Below are 26346 nucleotides of genomic sequence, written 5' to 3'. Positions count from 1 at the left end.
TGTGTATGTTTAGTGGGGCGTTGTGCATAAAAGAGTGTGTCAGTGTTTGTTCAGTATGGTCATGGGTTGGTGTTGCACAACTTTGTACGATGGCGGTGGATATAGAGAGAAGTGAAAGAATGAGTGTCTGCCATAGAGGAAATCATGTTTTCTGGTTCTTCTTCTTTTTTTAAATGTAGTTTATATGTCGGTTAGTGACCTTTTCTTGAAATGCACAGTCGATTGGTCAATTAAGGAAAGAATCCATGATTAAGCCAGTATCGTGACGGTTTCTTTCAGGCTCCAGCCGCCATTGAGGAAACTGATGTTGGGTCTTAGCAACATGGAAGGCTTTTATAGTTAAAAAATGTACACATCGCTCACTTATTTCCACATTCACCTCTTCTGCAGTTTGCAATTTGTTTTAATAAACAAAGGTTAAGCACATTATTTTTGTAATAACACATAGTATTCATCTTTGAGGGCTGACAAATGTGTGTAGATGGTATTTCTTTCCGTAAAACCAGATTTCAAAATATGTGGTCATCTTCTTCGCGGATGCATTTTAGCCTTACATGGGGCATCAGCTGAGATTAAAAGCCCATTCTTGGCCTTGAAAACAGTAGCTCCCAAAATAACGTTGCAACAAATTAACCTTGTTTTAAACACGTGGTCATTGACCGTGTTGTGACATGGTTTTTGTCAGCTTTATTAATTTTTTTGAGTTCATGTCCTAAGATGAACTTTTGTTTTAGAGAATACATCCAATTATTTTGCGTGGCTCCAGCTGTTAGAACCATGACTACTGTTTCCACCACAAGCAACTTTTTATTGTATTGTAAATGTCTTCAGCGTAGGTAAAATAAAATAAAGCCTCCTGACACACACTAATCACAATCTATGGAGCCACTCTAGATGTGTTTGCGTCACTACAGTCCCGTCTTACTGCCAATTACACCTTGAGATGCATGAACTAAATTCAAATGAACAAATTACAAGTAAGCTCTAGATAATAACGGGGATTATACTGTATGTGAATCCAATCAAAGTGAAAATGTCCCTTTCAGAAAAAAAAGGCCACACAAGACAATCTTCCTTTTATAGGAAAATTTTAATAGTTATTCAATGTTCTACATTTTACAGTAAATATACAATTACAAACTTGGCTTAGTTATAGTACTAAGATCACTAACTGATCTTTAAAAAAAACAAAAACAAAAAAAAAACCCTCAACAGAAAAAAAAAAAAAAAATTAAAAAAATAAAAACGTAAAAAAAAATAAAAAATAAAATAAAAACAGATTTACACTTCATATCACAAGCCTGACGCTGGTCCTTCACTCTGGACCAAATAGCTAACATACAATTCACTTCTCTCAACGCTGAACAGACGTTGGGCTTCTGTTTCAAACACAACCTTACGGTAACAGATATACCATAGCATGTGCAAACTGGGTACCAAACTAAAACTTCCAAAGATGGGGTTGTTCCTAATACTCGATCCAGGGAGGATACAAGTATGCTTCTTTTTTTCTTTTTTCTTTTTTTTTGGAAGACAAGGAATTTCCACTTTTTGCATCACATTTAGTGTCAAATTAAACTAAGAGATATCTCTGACAAGTTGAAATTAAAAAGCTGCAGCAGAACATCGAAGACATTTAAGAGCCTACTATTTACTGTGATAGTAGTGTTTTAATTTATATTCATGAGAGAAAAAAAAAACTAAGACTTAGCAACTGCAAGGCAAAAAAAAAATAAAAGAGAGGGGAGAGGAAAGATGGAAGGGGGAGAGGTGTCGTGAATGGTTCTGCTCGCATTTTTCACTGTCAAAGTGAAGAGACGCAACAGTAATTCTCATTAAAAGTTACCACCTTTCAATGTATAGAAATATCAGAGGACATGATAATGAATGATAAAAAGATGATAAAAGACCCATGATTAAGACAACTTTGCATCGCCCCCTCTAAACTCAAAGTGTTCAACTATCCATTTTCACTTAAGTGCAAACTGAAATAAATGAGAGGCAAGGAATGGAGTGAAATGAAGAAGCAGTTTCACCACCATGAAAAACCTACTTCAACAAAAGTTCTGCCTCTCGACTGAGTTAGTTTTTAAAAGCATTGATCCTCAGTCCAGAAAATAAACGTATTTTTCCACTTAACTTAAAATGATAAACTCCTCCTTAACAACAAATAAAAACTTTAAGATCTATTCTTTGCCACCTAAAACAGAATTGCTGATTTATTTTGGAAAAGATCACCCATAAAAATATCTCTGTGCACAAAATGCAACATGTTATTGTTATTCTTAAATGTGATGATACCAATTCGTTATTTATTCATCAATTTGGCACAAAGCTTTGAACCATGGTGATGCCACTTCTGGGCTTTGTCACTGGTGACATCTAGTGGCGATTTCGCAAACAAACAAAAAAAAGATTATCACCATCAATGGCACCAATTTATCCTTAAGTTCAACATGTGTGCTACTGAGACAGGGTGGAGAGGGGTGGAGAGCCGAGTTAAAAGTAGTAGGCAGATGTGGACATGGGTGGGAGCAGAACATACGCATCATTTTGCATCCTTTAATGTCATAAAACTAAATGTTTGGATGGTTAAAAGGGAAGCAAAATGTCCTCTGAATGGAGCTGTGGCACAAAGTGAAAATAGGACCAACACAGAGGATACAGCAAGAAAGATTAAAAAAAGGTCAGACAAGCAATATGCATTAACAACAATGTGAGAAATAGGACAGCAATAGGAAAACACAGATTCACAGGAAGCTAGACATAACAAGGACTCAGAATTCACCAGTTACTTAGGAGAAAAAACTAATTCACTTAACAATTGTTGGTGAAATATGGCACAGAACAAAGGGCACGGAGGGCTGAGGGTTTTTCAAGACATTGTTCCAATACATCTTTGCACCCACAGGACAGAAACAGACTGCAAAGATGGCTTCCAAAAGCATCATGGGAACCCCTTTTTTTTCAGTCAACCAAAACACTGCTCTCCATTTCAGCTGTCGTTAAAATCCTCTGCTTCCTCAAGGTCTGTGAATTCAGGCAATAATTATTTAACAAAAAAAAGAAAGAAAAAAAAGAAAAAGGTGACGAGAAGTTCGTTTACTAGACCTCGTCTTTACTGCCCACCCTCCCCTCAGTGACAGATATGTAGAGGACAGAGATATAATAGAGGTAAAAAATAAAAATATTAAAAGCACAAACAATAGCTGCCACACTGATGCAACCATGCTTAGCTAGAAATACATTACTGTACCACTTGCTGTATAAATATACTGCATTTTTTTTTTACTTAGAGATCCAATGCTATAGTGAAATACACCTGAATATTATGCATACCCATTATGCTCAATTGACCAGAGGGAAAGAAGAAAATAAAATAAAAAACAAACATAAGATTTAACTGAGAAATACTGACAGAAGTAGTGGTTGGTTAAATAAATCCTAATGACGAGTAACATTACTGCTGTCGCAAGAAAATCCAGTTTCTGTTTCTTTTCGGTTTTACTGGCTTGAATTAAAATATACAAGATCCTTATATTTTATGACCCTCGTGCCAATAACATCCACTCGAGATCTTTGAAGGGTCGCTCTAAAAATAAGGCTCAAAGATCTGACGGTTTTCATCCGACAGCGGCATTATGTAATATTTTCTTGAGAATTAATCTACTAGTGTACAAACATCTGGACTAAGAATACCTCAAACACTCGACCTTATTGTTTTATTTTTAATTACAATATAAATTGCTTCTTCCGCCCTCCTGCACTACAAAGCCTAGGTACCTGTTACTTAGCATTAAATTATAGTCATCAAGTTTGTTTGTTTTTTTGTCTTATGTTGTGCAATATTTCATCACAAAGTTATTCAATACCCAAATTCTTGATATGTTCTACTCATCTTAGCAATAACTGTAATAATTATTGAATGGAGGCTGCATACAGAGCCTGTAATCCATATTTAGAGATTACAACAATAAGCATTTTTTTTAAAAATCAATTCAAAACGCTGATAAAATAATTACTGTATGTTAACAGTTGGGAGACATTCCCTCTTATTTTATTGCAATATCAAACCACTTCATCTACATACCCGCGCAGTAAATGCTTTTTGTTATACCAATCTGTACTCTACAGATCATGAAGTTGTGATTTCAGTCTTTTTTTTTTTTTTTTTTGTAAATCCTGAAAAATACCACAGGCGTCACCTAAATATTAAACCCCACCACCACCACTACCACTACTTGGTGTTTTTGTAGTGTTTGTGATTGAGATGGGTCGGTCAATGCCTTTGCATGTACATAGATGCCTTTAACATGTAGAAGCATAAAAAGGCAACAGAAAATGGCTGTATATGGCCCATGTCTCACTGGCTCAAATATCCTCATCTAATGACTTCTAACTTTCAGAAAATAAAGGTTTGGGCTGCAAAAAAAAGAAAAAGAAAATGGAGAATAATGCTTGAATGCAGTCAGTAGAAGCAGACATTTGTAAATCTGACTTTCGCAGGAAAAAGAAAAAAAAGCAGAGTGAACAAATGGATGATTCTTTTTCATAAAAACTACTAAAAGTCTAAAAATTATCTCCTGAAGGTCATGCTGGACTGGCTCCTGACCTCCCCGAACTGGACTGAACCGGATAAAAATGAAGTGGCACTGCATCATCACAGCTCTGTACTCCTACTAATATTCTTTATAGCCATGAACACTGAACCAGCACTTTCTTTTCTTTTTTTTTTTTTAACTCTTATTTTGCTGAAATTTCCCCACAAAGTTAAAAACGTGGACCCAAATTCTGAGAATAACAAATCATCCATATGACACGGGCGAGGTGTAAACACATTACGGCCTTCTGATTGGACACAATCTTTTCCTAAATGTGGTGTACAACCATCCATGTCACTGGTTTGGTCTTTTCAGCACCGTGGAATGGACGAGTGGACTGAATCTTTTTGTCTTATCAGCACGTTTATGTGACTGGTCCATTATTAACTCAAGAATCTGTTGAGTGTTTGGTTATAAGTCCTCGCCTGGAAGGAGGAAGGAGGAGGAGGAGACGACAAACTCACAGCGAGAAGTCAATCTACAATACATGTAGTGCAAAGATAGCAGTGTGTCTGTGCAGCCTCTTGCAGGTGAGCCGTCACAAACTCAAATGTTTTGTACTTTGAAATGAAAAAACGGACTGTGACCATGTGACCTCGTCCTCCTTCCTTGCCATCCTCTCTCCTTGTCTCATCCTCTTCTCCTTTCCTAGTGCCAACGCAATCCCTTTAAACTCCTTCTCGTCTGCCATGCACTCCTCTACAAATCCATGTCATGTACGTGTGTTTGCTTGTGTGTGTGTGTTGATCAGTAACAATATAACTGGAGGTATTGTACAGTAAGTGCCACTAAGTGATCGTGTGTTCTCCAACACACCACAGGAGCCCCTGTGTGTGTGCATGCTTGTGTTGTGCATGTGAGAAAGTGTTGCACGACCGTCCATGCTGTTGACACAGTTATTATAAATATTTGTACATTTGACCTAGGCTATGGTTAAAATTTTGATAGTGTCACAACATACTAGCCTGCATAGTATGGAGCATGAAGGAGGTGATGATTTGTTAATGCGTAATAGGTATTATGTTAATGTGGACACGCAGCAGGATGGGTAATGGCCAGTAAGTGCTCTGCTCATAGCGACACTCACACAGAGACATAACGACGGGATGATGGACCGCCGGACAGACGGCAACACGCTGGAAGACGACTGAGCTTAAACTGAAACAAAGCGGATTTTTTTTGTGTGTGAAAAGGAAAAAAAACAAAGGTTGGAAAGAAAAACAAAGAAGTAAACTAATTCAGTTGAGTATTAAAAAAATTAAATAACCCGATAAACAAAAATCCTAATCATGTTAAAACCCTGTGCTGATATCTAGTTGTTAGAAAATTTGGCAGCATAAGTCAATAAGTCTTTGTAGTAACTGATGGAGATGATAATGAGGAATAAGTGCCCGATATTTTCCAGCCAACTGAGCGGCGGCAGCAGCAGCAGCAGCAGCAGCAGGAAGGACCACACACACCAGCACAACACAGAAACAGGAGCAACTGACACCCGTGATTGGTCAAGAGTCCTTCTGGAGTTCCAAAGACAGACACAGCAAAAGAAAAGTGAGGAAATGAGAAGAAATTCAAATAAGGTAATGACTGGTTGGCAAATTAACAGAAAAAAAAAATAAAAAAATAAAAGCAGCTTTTGGAAGAAAAAAAAAAAAGTTAGAGAATGTCGCATAATAACAATAACAATAATAATAAAGTGGCTGTTGCACTTTAGTTTTGTTCTTGCAGACAGGTGCCGAGTTCCCGTGGTTACCAGTGGGAGCCCGTGTAAGATTTGAGCAGTTGCATACGATGGTGGACTCCAGATCTGCTGGGAAAGAAGAACAGAGGTGGACAGAAAGACGACTTAGTTTGTTTAAGTCAGACAGACGACAGAGGAACAAGGGAAAAAAAAGGGAATAAAAAGGTGGAGACGAACGTCTCGATCAGTGTGAGGGAAGACACTCACATGATGGGTGGGCTCTACCAGTGAGGCGGTACGTAGCTGTACCCAGGTGTCCCTTGGGGCCTGTAGGTTGGCACAGTAACTGGGTGTCCTCCAATCTGGGGGTGCTGGGGCGTTGTCAGCAGGGTGCCTACGGGACGTTAACAACACCATTAATGTTAGTTCGTAAATCCATTCAAGCATTTTGATTTTTTTTTTTTAGAAGTTTTGAACAGCCCTGAAAACAACAATTACCTACCTACCTTGTACAAAGAAAATTAAATCAATCGAGTATCAAATGAGAATTCATTTTTTAGTTTACAGAATGGCAAAATTTCTGAGACGACAACTTAAAATGTTTTATCTTGTCTAACTAAGAGTCCAAAAATCAAACTTATTCACTTTACTATCATAGATGTAGAGGAAGAAAATCAAAAATGTTCACCATTTTTGCTTCAGATTTATCAATGATCAAAACAGTTGCCAGTTAATTGTTTCATCTTAAATTTATAACCTGTTGTTTTTATGATATGCAGGCCTGACCCAGCCAAGCACATTAAACCTCAACACTTGTCCGTACAAGTACAAGAAAACAGCATAAATAAAATACTCGGGGTCAGATTGCAGGCGAGGCGTCAGTGCCAGCATGTCATGAGATAAACAGTTTTTGGAGTCAGCGGTTCTGGTCTTACCTGCGCTCATGGCCATGGTTGTCCCAGCTACCATCCCCATGGCAGTCATGCCATTGTTGCGTGGAGCAGGTACGGGCACGGGGGCAGGGTAGAGAGCTGTAGAGGGGATGCTGTTAGGCTGCACCACGGTGGTGTGATGGATCACATGTGGCTGGGCCGCATACACTGGCTGGGTGTAGTACGCTCCCTGTCAGAAAGAACACAGGAAAGGGTTGTGAAGCGCATTATAAACATTTAAATCTTTACATACAGAAGATGGTTTAACTACTCGTGGTTATTTTCCAGGTCACGATTTTTCTAAAAAGAAAAGTCAAGCAGGAAGAGAGGTGGAATGACAAGGTGCACAACTTCAAAACATCCATTTATCCATTAAAAAAATACAAAGCATCAAATTACAAACAAACTAAATGACAGCTCTGTTGTTCACTTGCTATGTGTAATTGCTTTTTAATCTGTCGTCAGTATAATTTACTCAATCATTCCTGTTTTTATGCGGTAAACAAGAACGAGTTAAAATTGACTTTCGTGTCCTGACGTTTGGTTTGGGTGTTTAAAGTTTCTGGAGCTCGTTGAGACTGTTAATCAAACAGATTCTTTGGTATCACACAAACAACACTGTTTAAATCCAAAGAATTCTGCATTCTTGATTAAACCATGGATCAAATTAATGGTGTATAGCTTTTTCATGTAATTGCTTCCTGAAGAGGAAATTCATTTTTCAGTCATCAACATAGTCCAAGATCTGAATCAAAGCCAGCAGAAAACATTAAATGATGCAGAAAAGTGAAAGACGAAAAAAAAAACATGTTCCTGTGTTTGTTTGTTTAAAGCTGAATTTTAGAACTATTGCAAAGATGACAGGCCGTTCTGTTTTGTGAAACTGCTTCACCTGATTGTAATCACATGCTGTAAAGTGTAATCAACTGACCAGACAACGTGAGCAAATTTACTTAAGTGATTGAGTTAAATGGCACTGAACAGCTGCGACACAACAAATCAACATTTTTTCAGTAGCAGAGGAAATGTTCTGAAGTCTGTAACCTTACCTGTGCGTATATGTTCTGCTGAGGGTAGGCACTGCGGATGGGGTACATCGCTGTTGGGTATGGGGTGGGGGTCGGGGTGTAAGGAGGGGGTGCTCCGTTTGACTGAGTGGGAGGCACTTTATACGGGGTGCCTGCTGAAGTATATCCTAAAAGACATTAGAACAATCCACTTTAATAACTCATCAATTCATTTTGTTTGTTTTTTTTAAACCTGCAATAACAATGCACAGTTTGGAGTAGTGCATATTATTATCACCTTTTCAGCTGATACGAGGGAACTTATTAGCAAACAGTTGCTCTTTACACATCCAGCTGATACAAACCAATTTTACTTGGAGCTTTGAACTCAACATTAATTCTTCTTTTAGCTCTGTTTTGTTCTTCAACATCTCTTAAGGGAGATATTTGGCTCTTTAGCTGCTAGATGCTACACTACTAACCAGTTGCTAACTTTGTTTGTCTGCTGGGCAGGTAGCATACAAGGTTTGTAAAGCTTTTTCACTGAAAACTTCTGCCCAGATTGTGTGGAACAGACTGCTGATGAGAACGGTGACAGTCAGCATGAAGATGCAGAAATACTCGAGTAGTCACGTCATCTATTGTTAGCAAAAGCATACTGATTAAAGCAGCTTCAAATTATTACGATTCACCATGTTTCCACTATTCTGAACTGAACCTCAGCTGGATGTTGTAAACAGACAAAAACGACTAATGTAGAGTCTGTGTCAAGTTAAATATTCTCTTTAGATAGTGTGCTATAGGAAGATGTAAGCCAGCATCACTGTGTGCTTTATTAATCATTCTACTTTAAAATAAAGCCTAAACAGGGTTGGATGTGGACCAGGAGAAACCAAATTGGTAACATATAATCATTATTTAGAAAACATGGAAATCCCTCCTTTATTAGTTTATTTTCACTTTCAAATGTAGAGCTGCAATGATAAGAAAATTATTCTGCAACTATTTTAAAAATCAATTAATGCTTAAATGAATTTTTCAGGCAAAAATGCCCGACACGTCACAGTTCCACCTGCTTTTCTTTGTCTTACATCACGGTAAACGTAAATACTTTTTTTCCTCCCTCAGACTGAAAATAATGATGATCTTAACTTGGACTCAATATATTTGTTTTTCCTGATGTATTATAAACCAAACAATGAACTTATCATTCAAGAAAATAACTGGGAGATGAAATATTAATTTGTTTGTTTTTTTCATTTCTTACTAAATCCACCAGATGGGGAACTGGTGCTGTTTTTTAAAATGGCTAAAGTAAAAAAATAAATAAAAATACTACATACAAACATAGGTTTGCTTGTAAAACACATCATTTAGCCAGTCTTAAATGCTCTTTGAAGATTCCTGCACGCTCTGGTGCTAAAAGGAGCAGATGTGTTGATAATATGGGGCGTATATAAACTATTTTATAGACCATATATAGTCAAAAAACCAACCAACCAACCTCAATAACAGAAACCCTTCAAACATGATTTCAGTAGAGCCATCGCTTGGCCGACACTACATGAAAAGGTTGCAAAGTATGAGATGGCCTGTCAGATTGTGAAGGCATCTGGCTCAGACCACTGCATTGATGTGTGCTTGTTCACTGGGCTCCGCTCTGAGGTGCAGTACCTCTTAACTTCCACTCGGAGGAGCCTGAAGGTCAAACATGCTACTAGCTAGTTGCTGCCGCTGCTGTGGCGCTTATGAAAGCGCTTCTCTCACACAAGGACGAGGGAACAAAGAGATGCTGGGGCTGCTATGTGTGTCTAAAAGTCTGTGTGTGTGTGTGTGTGTGTGTGTGTGTGTGTGTGTGTGTGCATACTCTCGCACACATTCTTTGCTCTAACATGGATGCAGGGCATTAGAGGACAATGGTGTGTGACAATTACACAAAAGCCCTGCTTATAGAAAACACTGTTTATTCAATGGTCTTGAGAAATAATGACATTGACCGGACCACAGCTGGTTTGTCTGGAGGTTGATGTTCGTCTGGGACACAAAATCTAAAAGACTTTAATTTCACGTTATACGTTGAGACGTGGCACAGAAAGACATCTGCTGTTAAACAGAGGCAGCCACGATAATTAGGTTCAAGTCTTTTGTTGGAACAAAGCTGGGCGAGCGTCATACCTGATATTTTGTTTGACTTCCAAAAGATGAAAACCAAACGGAGGGGGAGGGGACGACAGGAGAGGGGCTTTAAAAGCAGCACAGATGAATCCTACAAACCCATCCGATACTTAAAACTGAGGACGATTCAAGCAGGTATCCGCCCTGCACGATCAGGAAAATCTGAGCTTTTATTTATCCGTAGCAGTTAATACTTTCCCATTGTTTTTATTCAGGTGATAATCTACTTAATGCTTTTTTCATCATTCACTCACACCAATTCTTTATTGTTCTTTTCATTCTTTACCAATTTACCATCCAATCCCTCTGTCTAGAACGACATAAATATCAAATATTAAACTAATAATACTAATAAACCTACACTAACCTCCATTTTTGATATTTTACTCATTTTGATATGCTATGCCTTTTCTGGCTAGTGTATTGATTGTATGCTTCTTGTGTGTCTTGTGTAAACTCGACCATCTCTGAAATTGCTCTTCAATATTGATTTTGACCTTGAATAAGCCGCATACCCGTGTACACATTCTGATGTTTTGTGTCAATGAATAAACTAATCTGCTGATGAAAACTGAACTCACCGCGACTATAAAACAGACCTCGAACGATCACAATATTCAGTAATTCAGATTAGCAACGTACTATATGAGTATCTAAAAGGGTTACATTTCCTGCTCTCAGCAAATTCATAAAGAGCAAATGACTTGAGTCAAAAGTTCAGCGAATGTTTCTGGAATATTTCCAAATAACAGCGTTCATTCATGTCAAAAGACAATGAGTCTGAGTGAGATCATACTCAATACCCCATCACGCTAAACAATCTATATCTATACAGACAGACCATATCTGGAAAGCACAGAGACAACTGTTATTCCCATCTGCTACAGGGACCAGACACTGAACCCCAGCAGAGGACGTATCTGCTGCTATAAAGCCACTGGCAGCTGTTGCTGGCTAGCTTCCCATACCTTCACCATCAATGCCCTTTAGGCTGAGACCACCACGTACTGCTCTCTCATTATTACAACCCGTGTGGAGCTCTAAGAAAACCTACTGACTGCTCAGAATATACTGTGATCAAACACATGTTGAAGCACGAGGGATTGTGGTACAATATTCATGTTCTAATACATCAAAAATAACTCTAATGAAGAATGTGGGAACACAATATTTGCTTTAGGTTGTGTACACATAATCGACACATAAATCCAGTGCGGCTCTATAGAGCAGCAGCAGTGATAGATCATCGGACTTCAAATTAAAATTCCATCGCTGTGAAATTTATTCAACACATTAAAACGTTATAGCAGCCTTAACCTAAACCCTGACTAACTTCCATTTCACACAAACGCATTACTCTTCTGTGCTTATCGGAGTGTGAACTGAATGATTACAAGGCAAGATAAACATATTTCTGAAAGATAAAATTGGCAGCGCTTTAATTGATCAGACTCAGATTTCCAATTTAAAATTTCAACTCAGTCCTGACTAATTTTGTTAAAGGTTTCACTGGTTTTCAATAAAACTGATAAATTCCTTATTAATTTGCATCCATAACAGTATTGTAGCATCAGGTTTGCACAGATGATGGTTGAATTCATATCGTCTGTCGGTGTTTGGCTCATGAAATTTGATTTTCTCCCCTTCAATGGGAGCCACACAATAACACTCTGTTTTTACTGTATCGTTTTTTTCCCCCTTTGTGTTTTCACCTTTTTCTATTTTGTATTGTGCAAACATTATATCTACTCAAAGCACGGGCAGAATAAAACAGATCCTTGCAGTTTGATAGTTAAACACGTAATTATGATGTAAAGTCATCTACGTATACGGTGATTTTGTGTAAAATATTTTACATAAACCTTCAATAGACCGACCTCACACACACCCCATTCATCTTTGTGCCGTTTTTTATTACTTGAAAAATGACAAACATCCCACTAATTAACTCCAAAAAAGGAGTGAACTGACAGCATTTCTCCCAAGATATTGCCTTGTTAAATATAAACAAAGTCATCAAATGATCTGTGTGTGTGTGTGTGTGTGTGTGTGTGTGTGTGTGTGTGTGTGTGCGTGCGTGCGTGTTGGAGCTCACCTGGTGGATACCCAGGACTGCCTGTTTGATAGAGGTTGGGTGTATAGGTGGGAGCCGTGGCAGGATACCCTCCTGGATAGCCTTCAGGAGATCAGGGACGAGAGAGGAAAATGTCAGAAATCATAGTGTAACAAATACAGACACACACACACGCACACAGACACACAGGTAGTTTGGTTTGGAGCAGGATGTGCACAGATGGCGCTCATTAAAAAAAATGTCTGCACCAATAACACGGTCGGCTGAATGCGTCTTACATAGAGACGAGACACACCTGCCAATATGGTGTGGGAGGAGATAAATTCAGAAACATTAGCGATGCAAGAAGACACGTGCATGGGGGGGGGTGAGCGCACACACTCTTGTGCGTCATAAATTACACATGAAACAAAGCACATTTTGACCTCGGAAAAAGCTTTTGCAAAAAAAAAAGCTCAACAGAGCAAGACAAAGAGGGAGGCAGAGAGGAGAAAAGCAAGAGAGTTAAGAGACTGTATGGAAGTAAGAGACGTGCTGCTGGCTCCCGGCTATTATTGGCAGTAGATCTATTATATAGCTTTGTGCCGTCGCTATATCAAGCTTTAACTGCTGCGCGCTGCTGTAGGTTTAAGCCGCAGTCAGACGGAACAGATCTAATCGATGTTTGCATCAGTCGACGCTGCAGCAGAGTCTGAGGGTGGTGATGGTTCACTAATCTGGGCTCTACTGACGTGGAGTTCAGTTTACTATGTTTTTATTATAGATTACGCAGGACGTTTCGATTACCAGAAAAAACTAAACGTGGTTTTTTGACAATATGGTAAAAGATCAGAGGCCTACCAAAGAATCTAAAGTTAAAAATTCAGCGTGCCATTGTGTATATAAGTCCTAGTGCTGAAACTGTTAATAACTGATTTAACTTTTTGATATTTCCATAAGTGATCATTTCAAGAGTGATCCATCAAATAAAAAAAAAACAACAACAAAAAAAATACATCGTGATTCCAGTTTCTCTTCACTTGAACTTTTGCCTTTTCTTAAATATAAATCAGAAAGAGATTATTTTATTGTTTCGGACGAACGAATACTATATTTTTACATGGTTTACATGTAAAAACGTAAATTGATCAGTTAATGCTAATAGAATATTCAATCGAGTAGATGATTTGATAGTGATAATCACTTTTAGCCCTACGCATAATTGTTTAGACTTGCAATTAGTGTAACTTGCTGTTAAATCTGTAAAACACACTGGAACACTACGATGTTTAAGTGTGATAGTTAAGAGCTTAAGGGAGGGGTGATTAAGACGACTACCTCTACTGATACTAAATACAAATATTCCTATTTGTTTTAAAGAAAACGGAAAGCAGGGTGTCAATATTTGACTGCATAAATTATATTAGATGTTCCGTAAAAATTGTCATTATAAGCTCATTTGTATACTTAAGAAGTTGTGTCTGTTTTAAATCAACATCTGACAGACATCAGAGTCTCAGAATCCGGTCTAGACTGTTGCCAGGTTGGTGAGTCTTTGGCAGCATGAACTCACAATTTACCACGTGTAATGTTTGCTGCCAACTTGGAAATAATCCACCAGAAAACCGTCGTACATCGTTCTATTGTATTCACACAAGTCCAAGATTACAAATCAACCTACTCATTTAAATAACACAATTGAGACTGACAAACCAGCTATAAACCTATTTCTAGAGGCAAATCGCTAATAAAACTAATTAAACTGTCACTGAACTTGTTCCAATTAAAATGATAACCAACAACGTTTTCCGACAGCCCCTCTGTGTTATATTATTCCTGGTGATGTTGGCTGGTCGCTGCGTGTGTAGTAAGATATCAGGGCTCATTTTCTTATATTCAGAAGAGATCATTTACCAGCCACCACATTTGCACGTATGAAAATCAGCTTTAAAATTGTATGCGGCTTTGTTGTAGCATCAATGGACACACACAAGCGAGATGGACTGTTTATTAACCGACACTGATGAAGAAAAAGAATATATTCTTAAACCAGGAAATAACCTCCGAAGTTATGCTGCTGCTCACACTGTCGTATGTCTTCATGCTTACATGCGAATATAAACAAAGCTGGAGTGAAAGCGCATAACTGTGAGCTAGAGCAGGACCTTCAGTTTACTGTTCAAATCTCCTGTTTAAATACATGCGCAAACTTCCATCATTCCTCAGGGTTGCTGCACGTTGAGGGGAAAAAGCCTTACAGTGTATTCAAAGAGTATGAATAGCGAGAAATCTATCAACAAAAGCACAGACTAGTTGGTTCAATGACATCATGGAGCAAATCAAATCATCAGCTTCATGCTTCTGCATCGGGTTAGAAAGATGTCAAGGAGACAGAAGTAACATTTTTTTGTGGTATATTACAGCAAGGTGGAACAAATCTGACCAGATGACTGGATGCTGCTGTGCAAAACACTGTTTCTTTGACTTTGTCGCAGTTATGTATAACTTAATGTTACACAAGAGACTGATTAACTCTCTGCCCGAGCTCCTGCTCTTGCTTCTTGGTGTATCTCACCAACCAGTTCTTCCCCTGCTGTGCTTATATCAAATTAAAAGCTCCCCGATGTAAACGACTACACCTCTAGGTCATGGTCCAAGTTCACACAAAAGCATCGACTCCGCTTGCTCCTGCTTTTCAGTGGGAGATTGATGTTCGTCCCCTAGCGCCTATTATCTCATACCTTCTCTGACCCCACATCAACACTTGCGAACGTCTTCCATAAAACATCCCCTCTTCTGTCGTACAAACCTCTCGTGCTGTTTGCTAGGCTTAAAAATGTTAACGCTTTGTTCAAATGCCCACTAAGGACACTTATCTCTGAGACACAGTCTATAGACTGTGGAAAAACATGGGTGTAGACTGATTTGAAACAATACCAACACAGCTTTTATCAATTTCTATGCTGTGCCAAAATTTTGTGCTATTTGAAAACACAGGTTTGTCATTCATATTTAATCCTTTTCTAGGAGTTTTTCTTGGCTATTCATTGAATTTACCAGCAGACCTATTATTTTTTTAATGCTGATTCATGAGTCAGTAGGTGATCAGTGTTCTTTCATGGTGTACTTAGCCATTACAGCCACAGCTTGTTCTGATGTGGTCTCCAGCTAATTGGCTTTCTTCTAACTGTAACATTAATTTAGCCATCGCCAATAAATAACAGATCAAATGATTTTACAGAAAATCTGGCTTTTTGGAGAGTTCTGCTCACTGCAAGAACTTTAAGCTGAAATGAGTCTGTTCCACTTCACATTTGGCTGCACAGATTATCCCCCCAATAGTTGAGTTTCAAACGAAATACACACCAAAGTTTATGTGGGTGATCCTAGTGAGGTGCTAAATGCAATTAAACTCCAGGATAACAGATGTAAATTTCCAGGACATGTGGGAACCCTGCTATTGTGTTACTGTAGAGTCTGATGGACTTATCTGTGCTTCTGGTAGAGTTTGTTATGTTGTCATTGGTTTCTAAAAGGTACGTTTGTAAAGCTTGCACTGGATTCACCATTTCTTACCAGTCATGAAATCCATAAAAGAAATCTAAACGTGAACGGGGCAGCGAGAGATTGAAGCCAAAATGGGACCAAAAACACATGTGCTGTGTGCATGAAGGACCTGTCAGTCAGAGCTGAAACTGTTCTTTTAGCCTTGATATTTTCCTACTGCGACAACACTTTTCTGAACAGCGAAAAAAAATAAGTGGGTTTTTATCACTGAACAATTTACGTTCTAATGAACCTTTGGGAGCATCAAGAAGCCATTAGCAGAACTCTCTCTCTCTCCTTCACTGAAGTGAATGAAAGTGTTGTTTGTCACTTGCAGCCATCCTTGAAAACATGATTTCAGTGGTACACAGGATGATAAATGTGCATGTGCGTGTTAGTCTTACCTGTAAAGGCCATGTTCTTAGGGTTTCCATATGGGGTGCCAGGCTGAACGGGGCTGTAGACTGGATTCATAGCTGAAGATAACCTGTTCTTACTGTGAGACAAATAGAAAGTGTGGCCGGGGGGATAAGAGAAGACAGGAGAGAGACATAAGCCGTGTAAATTGGAAAGAAAATTGTTACGATTATCAAGCACGCACACACACATACACTCATCACGCACAATAATCCCGAACTCAGGTTCTTAAGGCGACATATCCAGCTGAAGCATTTTGCCAGCATGCAACAAAAAAAAAAAAAACCTGTGAATCCTCACCCTCGAGTAAGCTCAACATAAGCATGGACTGCTGGAGTTAAAAACACGAGTACTGACAGGAAAGCACAAGGACGCATGGATCCACTGTAAATAACGGTTTGGTTTCCTGCGTGGCCGATGTTGCACATTATTTTCGCTGCTGTGCCGATAAAGGCAGGGCGAGTTCTACCTCTACCGGTAGTGAACGGAAGAGTGACTACTAAATTTTTTTTTTAAGTGCGGGAAATGGTTGCCTGATAACAGAACCATTTATACTACATCTCCCATAAGGCATCCCTTAGTCCGCCGGCCTCACAATGTGGACGAAATGACCTCAAGTGCTGTTTCGACTTACCTGCTCATTGAGAATATGAGTTGTGTGATTTGTGTGAGTGTGTGTGCATGCGTGCCCCGTACCTCTTGTGCGTGTCTGGTTGATACATGAAACTGAATTTGTCTGTGGGATGCCCGCTCGCCATTCTTGCTGTATGCAAATGAGGAAGGAGTGGAAGTGGATATGCAAATCTGAAATTAAAACAGCGAGAGGTCATGATTACAACGAACACAGGAAAAGGGAAAAAAAATAAAAACAAAAACATCAAAAAGCAAGCACCAGTGCAACAGCAAATGGTTAGTGACAGCAGCAGAGGGGTGGGACAGTGATTTAGACGGCGTGTTTGAGTGTTTGTAGTAACTGCTGAGTCTTTAGTCACCAAATAGTGCATTTACAATCTGCAATAAATACAAAGTGCATGGGTGGAACAATTTTTGCAAATATTGTGAAAAATTGACTCTGTTCTTCTATCTTATGCACAAATACCAAGCTGTTTCTAACAGTACTGACCGATAAGTCAGATTTTATCCATTCCTGCGAATGTAGAGCCTATATGATGTGTGTATTTCCAAAAGAAAGTGAGGCATGAGTATGAGTGTATATGTATATATATTTATTTATGTGATGTGCTGTACAAAACATCCAATACAAGCAGCAAAGCAAACATTAGGACAGCCAAATGAAAAAAGCACAACACACCCAGTGAGTGGGGCAAAGTGACTGAGAGCAAAAAACGGGACAGAGAACAAAAATATAGCACAAATAGGCCGAGACTTGCACCGAGCCATGAGTAAGCATGATCCAGTACACGCATGAGCCAGAACCACAAGAGCATTGCACAGACACAGAGCGGTACAGCTGAGGAATAAAAATAAGGAGAGGAAAGGTGTGTGTGTGTGCTGCATGTTATTTCAGTTCATGTGTATCGTGTGTGCTGTTTTTTTTGGTTTTTACTTCCGATATGTGATGACAGCGATCAGGCCGGTTCGGTCTGGTTTTATGTGTGGCTGTGGCTGTGTCCTGTGCTATGTAGAAAACTGCATGAAATATGTTGTGGCAAGCACTCTGTACTCCGCACATCACCCAACCATTCACCATGTACGGGCTGTCCATTTCTGCCTCCTGTAGATATACACATTTATAAATTGGATTGTACCAAAAGACACATTTCTTAACTTAAATCTAAACCGATTCATCCTGAGCTTGTGCCTCATGGCCAGTTGACAAATCCTTTAGATACTAATAGCTTCGCTGTCATACTTCCTGGGCATACACTGTACTGTGGTGATGCCAACCAGCACCAAGTGACACTTCAAATTAGACAAGGAGGCATTTCGACGCTCCATCCAGGAACACTGACGTCAAAACGCCCAAAGACACTTGACAGCTGAATGCGAGCACAAACACATGGCCGCAGTCGCTTTTGAGTCATTTTAAGCTTGAAGTCCATGAAACACGCAAACGTGCGCCTCAAAAAATTTACAAAAACATGAACCTGTTTGTGTTTGAGGGTGTAAAAAACAAGAGCGGGGGGATATGTCAGCTGGTTCATTATTCATATCTCACAACAAAAGAGTGTCCCGGGGGGAATTGATTTACCTTTTCCCGAAGACGTCTCGCAGTACATTCCTCATTAATCTACTGTATCTCCTTTGCTTTAATTCCTTCCTCTAGGACTACGCTGCCTCCTACCTTTCATCCGTCTCTGCTGCTCTCCTTCCTTTAATTCATCATTAGATTTCTACACCTTAGTTAATCAGTGTCTCTACATGCAAAATTTTGATTATAACAAGATTAAAAGCAAAATACAAAGATAATTGCAACTTCAACATTTGTTTTAACAAAAAAAAAAAAAACAGGTTAACTGGATTATTTTAATTAAATAAAATCCCTGATTATCCCAAAAATGTCTTCTAAGCTCTGTGCAAGTAAAAAAAAAAAAAAAATCAACACAGCTGATCTTCAGTGATCTGTTCAAGGAAAACCAGCAACAAGACAAAGAAACTACAGCCACGCTAGCAGGTCTGTGAGCCTGTGCTTGGAGCTAAATGTTAATTTCAGCATGCTCTGGCGCGCAAAATGGCACCACGATCAAACTGATGTTCATCCAGTTTAATGTTAACCATGTTCACTATCTATGTGTGTTAGTGAGCAAACATTTGTTTAGCCCTAAACACAAAGCAGAGCTTTGTGTTTAGGGCTGTGTGTGTTTAGGGCTAATCTAATCTTATTAAGTGAAGAAATCTTAAGGGACCATCACATTTTTTTATGGCAATCCATTCAGGAGATATGATTATGATAGAAATGTTTCAGACTGGACCAGAGTGGTCCAGATTGGCCATTCCTAACGCCAAAGCTGCTAGCATGGCTACAAACTAATTTAAATTTTATCATTTAGCTGAAGACATCACGTGACCAAAAGCCAACTTTGGGAGCATTCAGACAAAATCAGGGTTTTCCATTCAACTCGGCGACCTGCAGCAGAAAAGTTGAGCAGGATCCAACTTTTGGGAAAATGCAGCCCGACGTCACGCTGCAGGGGCAATCAAGACACTCAAACTGGTCTCCATAGTCAGCTCGAAATGTCACTGAAACTGAGGCTATCCAGGTGTATTCATGGCCTGAACTCTGATACCCTACCTGTTGTGTTCTGGCTTTGTTTATTTCATGAACCAAACTTCTAAATCTGTGTGGCTCGCAATTTACGCTCCAAAAGAGTGACACAAAGAAGTTTCCTTTGGTTGGTTGGTTGGTTGGTAACAGAGAAAGAGCGCGAACAGTGGTTGAGCAACATAGACAGTGAATGAGAGCGAGGGGGCGCCAGCATCGAGTAAGCCAGTAAATCAGCGAAATAAATAGTTATTTTCTGATTGTTTCACTTCAGTTACGTTCAGCACAAATAGATACACCACCGGACAACCCTGCAGTGCTTCAGTCTGAATGTACCCACAGTCCAATAACTTTCTTATTGAATGTTCTATAGGATCTTATAATCTTAACAGATGTTAAATATCAAACAAATCCTGATGGAGTTATAAGTAGAGCTTTAAGTTGCATCATTACATTAATCCGGTGGTTATTCAAGTGAGCTAAGTTATAATGTGGATGTAAATGTGTAGAGTGAGGAAACAATGCCTATTAACACATGGACAGGTGGCTAAGCTAACCCTGAGGTCTAATGCTCCAAATACAACACATACCCAATTACAGCTGTGCCTGAATAGAGTAGAGAAAGCCCGAGAAACGAAGTGTGTGTGTGTGTGTGTGTTTGTGTGTAAAGGTGACGAAAAGTGAATGGGTGAGAACAAGAGGTGCACCACAGTGCGTCTAATGAAGGTGTGTGTGAGGAACAGAGGACGGGGGAGATGCATGTGATGAGTAGGAGTGTCTAGCTACAACTCCCTTTGTTTTTCAGGGGGAGGTGATGATGAGGCGCTTCAGGCTCCATTTTCCTGAAGAAAAAAAAAAGCTTTCAATGCAGAAGACCTTCTGTTCAACAGACCACTATCCGTGATTGTAAGAGGCCGTTCTCCAGGGAATGCTCACCATAAAGAGGTAGAAACAGTGCATTTATTTGTAGGGCAGCATGTGAAGGAGCAGAGGGCAGTGTACATATCTCAGTGGTTTGGAAACATTGTGTGCACTCACAGCTAAAAATTACACCATATTTTTGGTTGTCTGAAAATGCCGAAAACACACCAGCACCACCAGATGTGCCATTTTTGGAAATATACTTGGACACCATCCATACTGGTTTCAGACAATATCAGCTGTCATCTATGTGTCGCGCCGCAATAAATGAAAAGGCTCCGTCTAACAATTAGCAATCTGCAGATTATTTTTGCATCCGTCAATAAAATGATAGAAAATAGTGAATACTTAAAATTCTTCACAATCCTAAATCCCCAGAACACTTCAAAATGTCTTCTTTTGTCCAAACAAACAAAAAAAGATAGGACAAAGAAAAGCAGCAAATCCTCACATCTGACAAGCTGGAACTGAGAAATGTTTGTCTCAAAGATTTATCGACCACAATGATGCCAATTAATTTTTCTGTTCATGAAGTGAAATAACAGCTCTAGGTTTATAAATTAGTCAATAAAAAACGCTTCTTCTTCAAAACAAAGTACAAAGTTTTTTTTTTTATATGACTTAAAATGATGAAACCATTGCATCAATACTTATCAGATGAGGTCTTATGAATTATTCATTTATACACTGAGAAGATAATTATGGTTTGCTAGTATACGTTTTAGAATTGAATATTAATTCATCAGTTTAGTTAATTCTTAGTTGTTTTCCTTCGATTAAAATGGTGGAAAGCTCAAAGCCTCTAAAATAAATTCACCATCTCAAGAAGATGACAAAATACTCGCTTTTCAGAAGCTCAAACTCCCAAATATTTGGCATTTTTGCTTGATAAATGGATGAAACAATTAAAATGATTAATTATTTCCCTGTTGCAACTCCTAATATTGACATTAAAATTGCACAGGGAGCTCACTCTGTCTCACACACGATTCATTTGTTACTGACTGACATTATTAAGAAGATCTTCCTGCTCCCTGGCTTAACCGGAGTTAATTTTCAGGACTTTGTTAAGCTTGAACTCCATTAGTGGGACTTCATTTGAACTGAACTCACAAGCTATAGCCTCAAGGACTAGGTACAAAAATACAACTGGCTAGCCTGCATGCTAGCAGAGCTGGGGTATGTGTCTATCTTTACATGTTTTGAGCTCAGTAATCTAACAGTCAGGTCTTGCCTTGTTCCAGCTCTTCAAAGTATTTAAGTATGTCGATATGAGTTAATATACGTGTGTTTCAAAACATGTTTGTTCCACTCCAAACAGGGAGATTCCTGCAGCCCAGGGGGACCAGTAGAGGTAATAATGAGGGAGGAGGAGGGAAGGATTGTGAAAGAATAAACCTCTCACTCACACACATACAAAGAGCTACCATTCCTGGAGAACATGTACAATACCACACAACCCCCACACCGACTCCATCCTCCCACATAATACCTCACCAGGCATCTACTCTTTAAGCAACAAATCAAAACTGGTGGGCATCATCACACAGGAGCACAGGAGAGAATAGAACTGAGCAGCATTTTAATCCTCCCCAGGAAGGCGGCGTTTCATTTGGGTCATGTAAGGAGGAAAGAAAAAAAACGCGAGACAATAAACTGCTGAGTGTAACGTGGTGCGTCATTAGTATTTCTTCTCTTACAAATGAATTCAGATTCAAAATACCTCCCCTAGATAATGAGTCGCACATTTAACACACACATTGACCTTATTCTATAGCCTGTTATTTGAGCATTGGTGTGACGCTGGTGTGATGAGTCTATATAAACAGGAAACTAAATCAGTCACGGTGAATCGTTTCAGACATTTTTCAAGCAAACATGACAGACGTGACACTGGTTTCAGCATCTCAAAAACATCTTTTATCATCTCTGATAAGTAAATGAACACCTTTGATTGTTGGACGGACAAAACAAGCCAATTAAAAATGTTTTATATTGGGTTCTGGAAAAATGTCACAGGCATTTTATTCACCACTCTCAATTAAATGGACAAAGAAGTGATTTTTTGATAATGGAAATAGTTAGTTGCAACTAGGGTTGCCAAGGGGTGGCAAATTTCCAGTAAATTTCAAGAAACTTTCTAAGACTAACATGGGAATTATGTAAATTTAAGGGAATTAACTGAAAATTGGGGGGAATTTAAACAAACCAGACAAAAATATAATTTTGAAAACATTTCAACAGATTTATTTGTAAGTAGAACTACCATTAAAACTCAAGTTTTAATTTCTTTAATCCCCCCTGGCCCCCCACGTTCAAAAACTAAATAAAATTAGATGGCCAACCTTCAGTTTTGTGAATTCTCGGTTTATTCAAATAAATTCCATGAAAGGTTTCAAACGTTAATGGAATTTTGCAGCCCTAGTTGCAACCCCATCGTACTGTACTACTGACCATCAACAATAAAGCTGCATTAAAGGCTGGTTTCAACTCAAGTATTTCTCACCAACACTAAATATTCATGACTAAAATGTGCTCACATATGATCCCATCTCTCACAGCACAAAGCCGAGTAAGAATGAAAATAGGTTTTCAGGACCTTTAATAGAGCAGAAATCCTATCTGACAAAACATATGCCTGAGGAACAGACTAACTAATGCCTGCTATCACAATCAGAACTGACATCCATAATCAAATCCAAGACCAGATCCACCTTACTACAATATCCAAAAGGTAGTGTGGTGGAATCAAAGATCCCCCCACTGCCTTCCACACAATCAGACCTGCCCCGCAGCAACGGGCTCCGAACAGCCCTGGGCTATTTTAGATCTAGGACAGCACTATACACTTTGGGACAGCATCTGCCCTTTTCTCTGTGCCGACTTCCTCCTCTTCTATTCTCCTTTACAAAATCATCTCATCAGTCACACACCTCATGGGCCCCGCATCTCTGGATTATGTGACAATATTGCGCCGGCTCACTGAAAAATGGAAATGTTTTCTCATGTGCAAAGCGCCTATACCGTGACATGAAAGCTCATCAACATTATCCATTTATGGAGATTTCTACCCCTGCTGTGGGGTCCTTGGTTACTAATGCAGAAAGAGCTACGTTATAGTCACAGTATGGAGGGTTTCGAAGACTAAGACACTGCAATCAACTACTATACCTCTGTAGATGTTAACTAACAATGTGGGGCAACTTAAGTGTCTATCATTTACAAGTCAGTGGTTCTTTTACTCTTGGTATCTAGTATTGGCCCTGACCATGCTTTAGATTTAATTATGTGGAAAGAAATCAAAAATGACTCACAGTTTATGGGCTAAAAAGTTAATAGCATTAATCACTAAAAAGATGAAAGGGTGTTGTTAAAGTTGTCTGTAACAAAGAGTCCTCATTTAAGGTGTTAATTAGAGGCTTCTGTCTAACTTTCTTAAAAAGGGAACATCAAGTCATTTGACTTTTAATGAGTTCTCACAGCAACTAGGGAAATACAGCACTGATAGTTGGTCCGAATGATACTGGAAACAAGACTAGCCATGCTAACACTCGTTATTCGGGGTAACGGTAAGGCTAAGATTAGATTTGGCACTTGGGGTGATGATTTAAGTACTGCTACTCAATTCTATTAAACTTTATTGCAATTTTTGTTTTCTTTTTAAACACTAGACCGTGGGAAAAAGTTCAATCACATGCGTCGAGAAATGAATCACACTTCCAACAACAAGGCACATCAGAGTTTTATTTCAGCAGCATCATTCATTTTAAAGAGACAAATAATATATATATATATATATATATATATATATTTCTGTATACGTGCTGCCTTCTCTTGGCCTTTTCAAACCCATTGGGAGTTTTGACCCTTTGAGGTCGCTTGCTTAAGGTGTGGCATGTTGAAGCCAGAGTAGCAGTTAGCAATGTGAAGTCAGCAGTTTTATGTTAAACGTGTGAAATAAAATAAAAGGTTTGTTTAAGATAATATTAACGCCACCATGACACATACCAAACTGTGAGTTAACGACATCCTCAGCTCTGAGTGAAGCCCAGAAGCTTTCCCTTTTTCAACTGTTGACCAGTTTGACTAGTTTGACTTCTTGAGTACCTTGCACTCACTGAGTTTACTACTTCACAACCATGAGCAGCTGGTATTTCTCATAGCATTAGTTATTGTTTTGTCTCCCACACAGTGGAGCAGCTATGCTACATGAGCTAGACTAACTAGGCTAAGCTGAACAGCATGCTACAGTTAGTAGATATGTTTGGATCACAGAGACCCTGTCCTGAACCGAATGGTTCGGGTCAAATACTCATACCCTTGCACCCCAACTAAATCATTGGATGGATGACAAACTGAGAGAAAGGTTTGCCAGGAGATATCAATAAATATCACGTTACCATAAATGAAATTACCAGTTCAGAAAATTAACCCATGCTGCTCGCCTCCATGATAAGTTATTAAAAAGCTAAATAAGACTGTACTAGTCCACACAGGGAATAAGTGCATGCTCAACAATGGGCAATGACTATATATTTTTTTAAAAAAAGGTGCATTTCTAGCCTGTTCCTGTATGTTTGACACACCAAAGCTCAAAAAGGTGCTTGAAATTATTGACTGCTTGGAACAGGTGCATCAATTTTTATTGATTAGCCTATTTATAAATGCCATATACACCCAATTAAAATAGAAGATCAAATAAAAAATGCTGAGTTTGATTTTGAACTTCAACATTTCATCACAGCTCTGGAAGAGCCAAATTAGACCATGTTAATCAATTGATTAAAGTTACATAGTTATGGTTTCTTTAAATATACATATCGAAGATTAAAAAAGGCCACTTTGTGTGCAAGGACTTCACAGTTAAACCCATAATAAAACAATCAATACCTTGAGGCGATATTACCAGCAGACAGGTATTATTGCCTGTGGCAGAAAGGACAAAAGACTAAAACAACAACCAGTAATATTTACCATGTCTTTGCACAAAGTCACCATCATAAATGAGTAGGGGATTTTTAGAGTGGCTGATTAATGCCACTCACTCTTGTTGCCTTAGTGGCTGCAGATATATAGAGCTTTATACAACCACTCAACCAGGGCCTTTGTTCTTTCTATAGACATAGATAAAATGACAATGAGTTAGATGTTTTTCTCAGTCGTTGCTGGAGGTGTAAGGAGCCATAACCAACTGCATAACAGGTTTGTCTTTGTTTTGGAGCCCGTCTGTCTTCTGGTGGGCAAAAACTAGCAAATCCAGCTTAAACAATCAATAATTATTATTAGGTAGAAAATGCATGATCCAGATGAAAGAAATCCAGCCATTAGTAATTAGATTATTTTTTGTGCCTTCATACACTCAGGTCAAAATGTCTTCTGTGAAAAGGACCTGTCTAAATAGCATCAAAGGTGTAAGCCAAGTCTTGATTAGGTTAGTTGATTAGTTGGATGTGGAGAATCAAAACACAAACTAATATATAAGAAACTACCGCACCATTTTTCAGTAGCAGGATGTGATACAAGCCATGTGCTTATGGATGTTAAGCTGCATTTTAAAGGGGATATTTTCCATACTTATATTGTTATGATGCCAGATGAAGCATGAAGTACAGGCTGTGGGGAACATAAGGATTAGACCAGATGCTGAAATCTGGAAACACTACCCTGTGTTTGGAGTTGTTGGTTGGTGACTGATCAGTTCAATCAGAGCAGAATGGGCTTTACGAAAGGGGGTCGTATTAAGACCAAATGTGGTGTTGAAGCAAAAATGCAACCTGGCGCAACGTTGTGGTA

General features: G+C 38.9%; 1 protein-coding gene across 2 annotated transcripts in view; it reads right to left on the bottom strand.

Annotated features, from left to right (window-relative positions):
- Nucleotides 1–1548: 1548 nt before the first annotated feature.
- Nucleotides 1549–26346, bottom strand: part of fam168a (family with sequence similarity 168 member A) — a 29349-nt gene continuing 4551 nt past the window's right edge. Inside the window, exons 2-8 of one of the 2 annotated variants that reach the window (XM_010742815.3) lie at nucleotides 17106–17213; nucleotides 16397–16488; nucleotides 12489–12569; nucleotides 8261–8406; nucleotides 7215–7401; nucleotides 6547–6673; nucleotides 1549–6405 (exon numbers count right to left, since the gene is read on the bottom strand). In XM_010742815.3, the coding sequence (XP_010741117.1) occupies nucleotides 6561–6673; nucleotides 7215–7401; nucleotides 8261–8406; nucleotides 12489–12569; nucleotides 16397–16488; nucleotides 17106–17167 (681 nt within the window). In that variant the 5' untranslated portion in view covers nucleotides 17168–17213 and the 3' untranslated portion in view covers nucleotides 1549–6405; nucleotides 6547–6560. The remainder of the gene's footprint in view (nucleotides 6406–6546; nucleotides 6674–7214; nucleotides 7402–8260; nucleotides 8407–12488; nucleotides 12570–16396; nucleotides 16489–17105; nucleotides 17214–26346) is intronic. The other variant, XM_019260983.2, reaches the window with a different exon arrangement.

This window comes from Larimichthys crocea, chromosome VII, assembly GCF_000972845.2.
Source record: "Larimichthys crocea isolate SSNF chromosome VII, L_crocea_2.0, whole genome shotgun sequence".
Taxonomy (NCBI): Eukaryota; Metazoa; Chordata; class Actinopteri; family Sciaenidae; genus Larimichthys; species Larimichthys crocea.
This window is presented reverse-complemented; position numbering and strand designations above follow the sequence as displayed.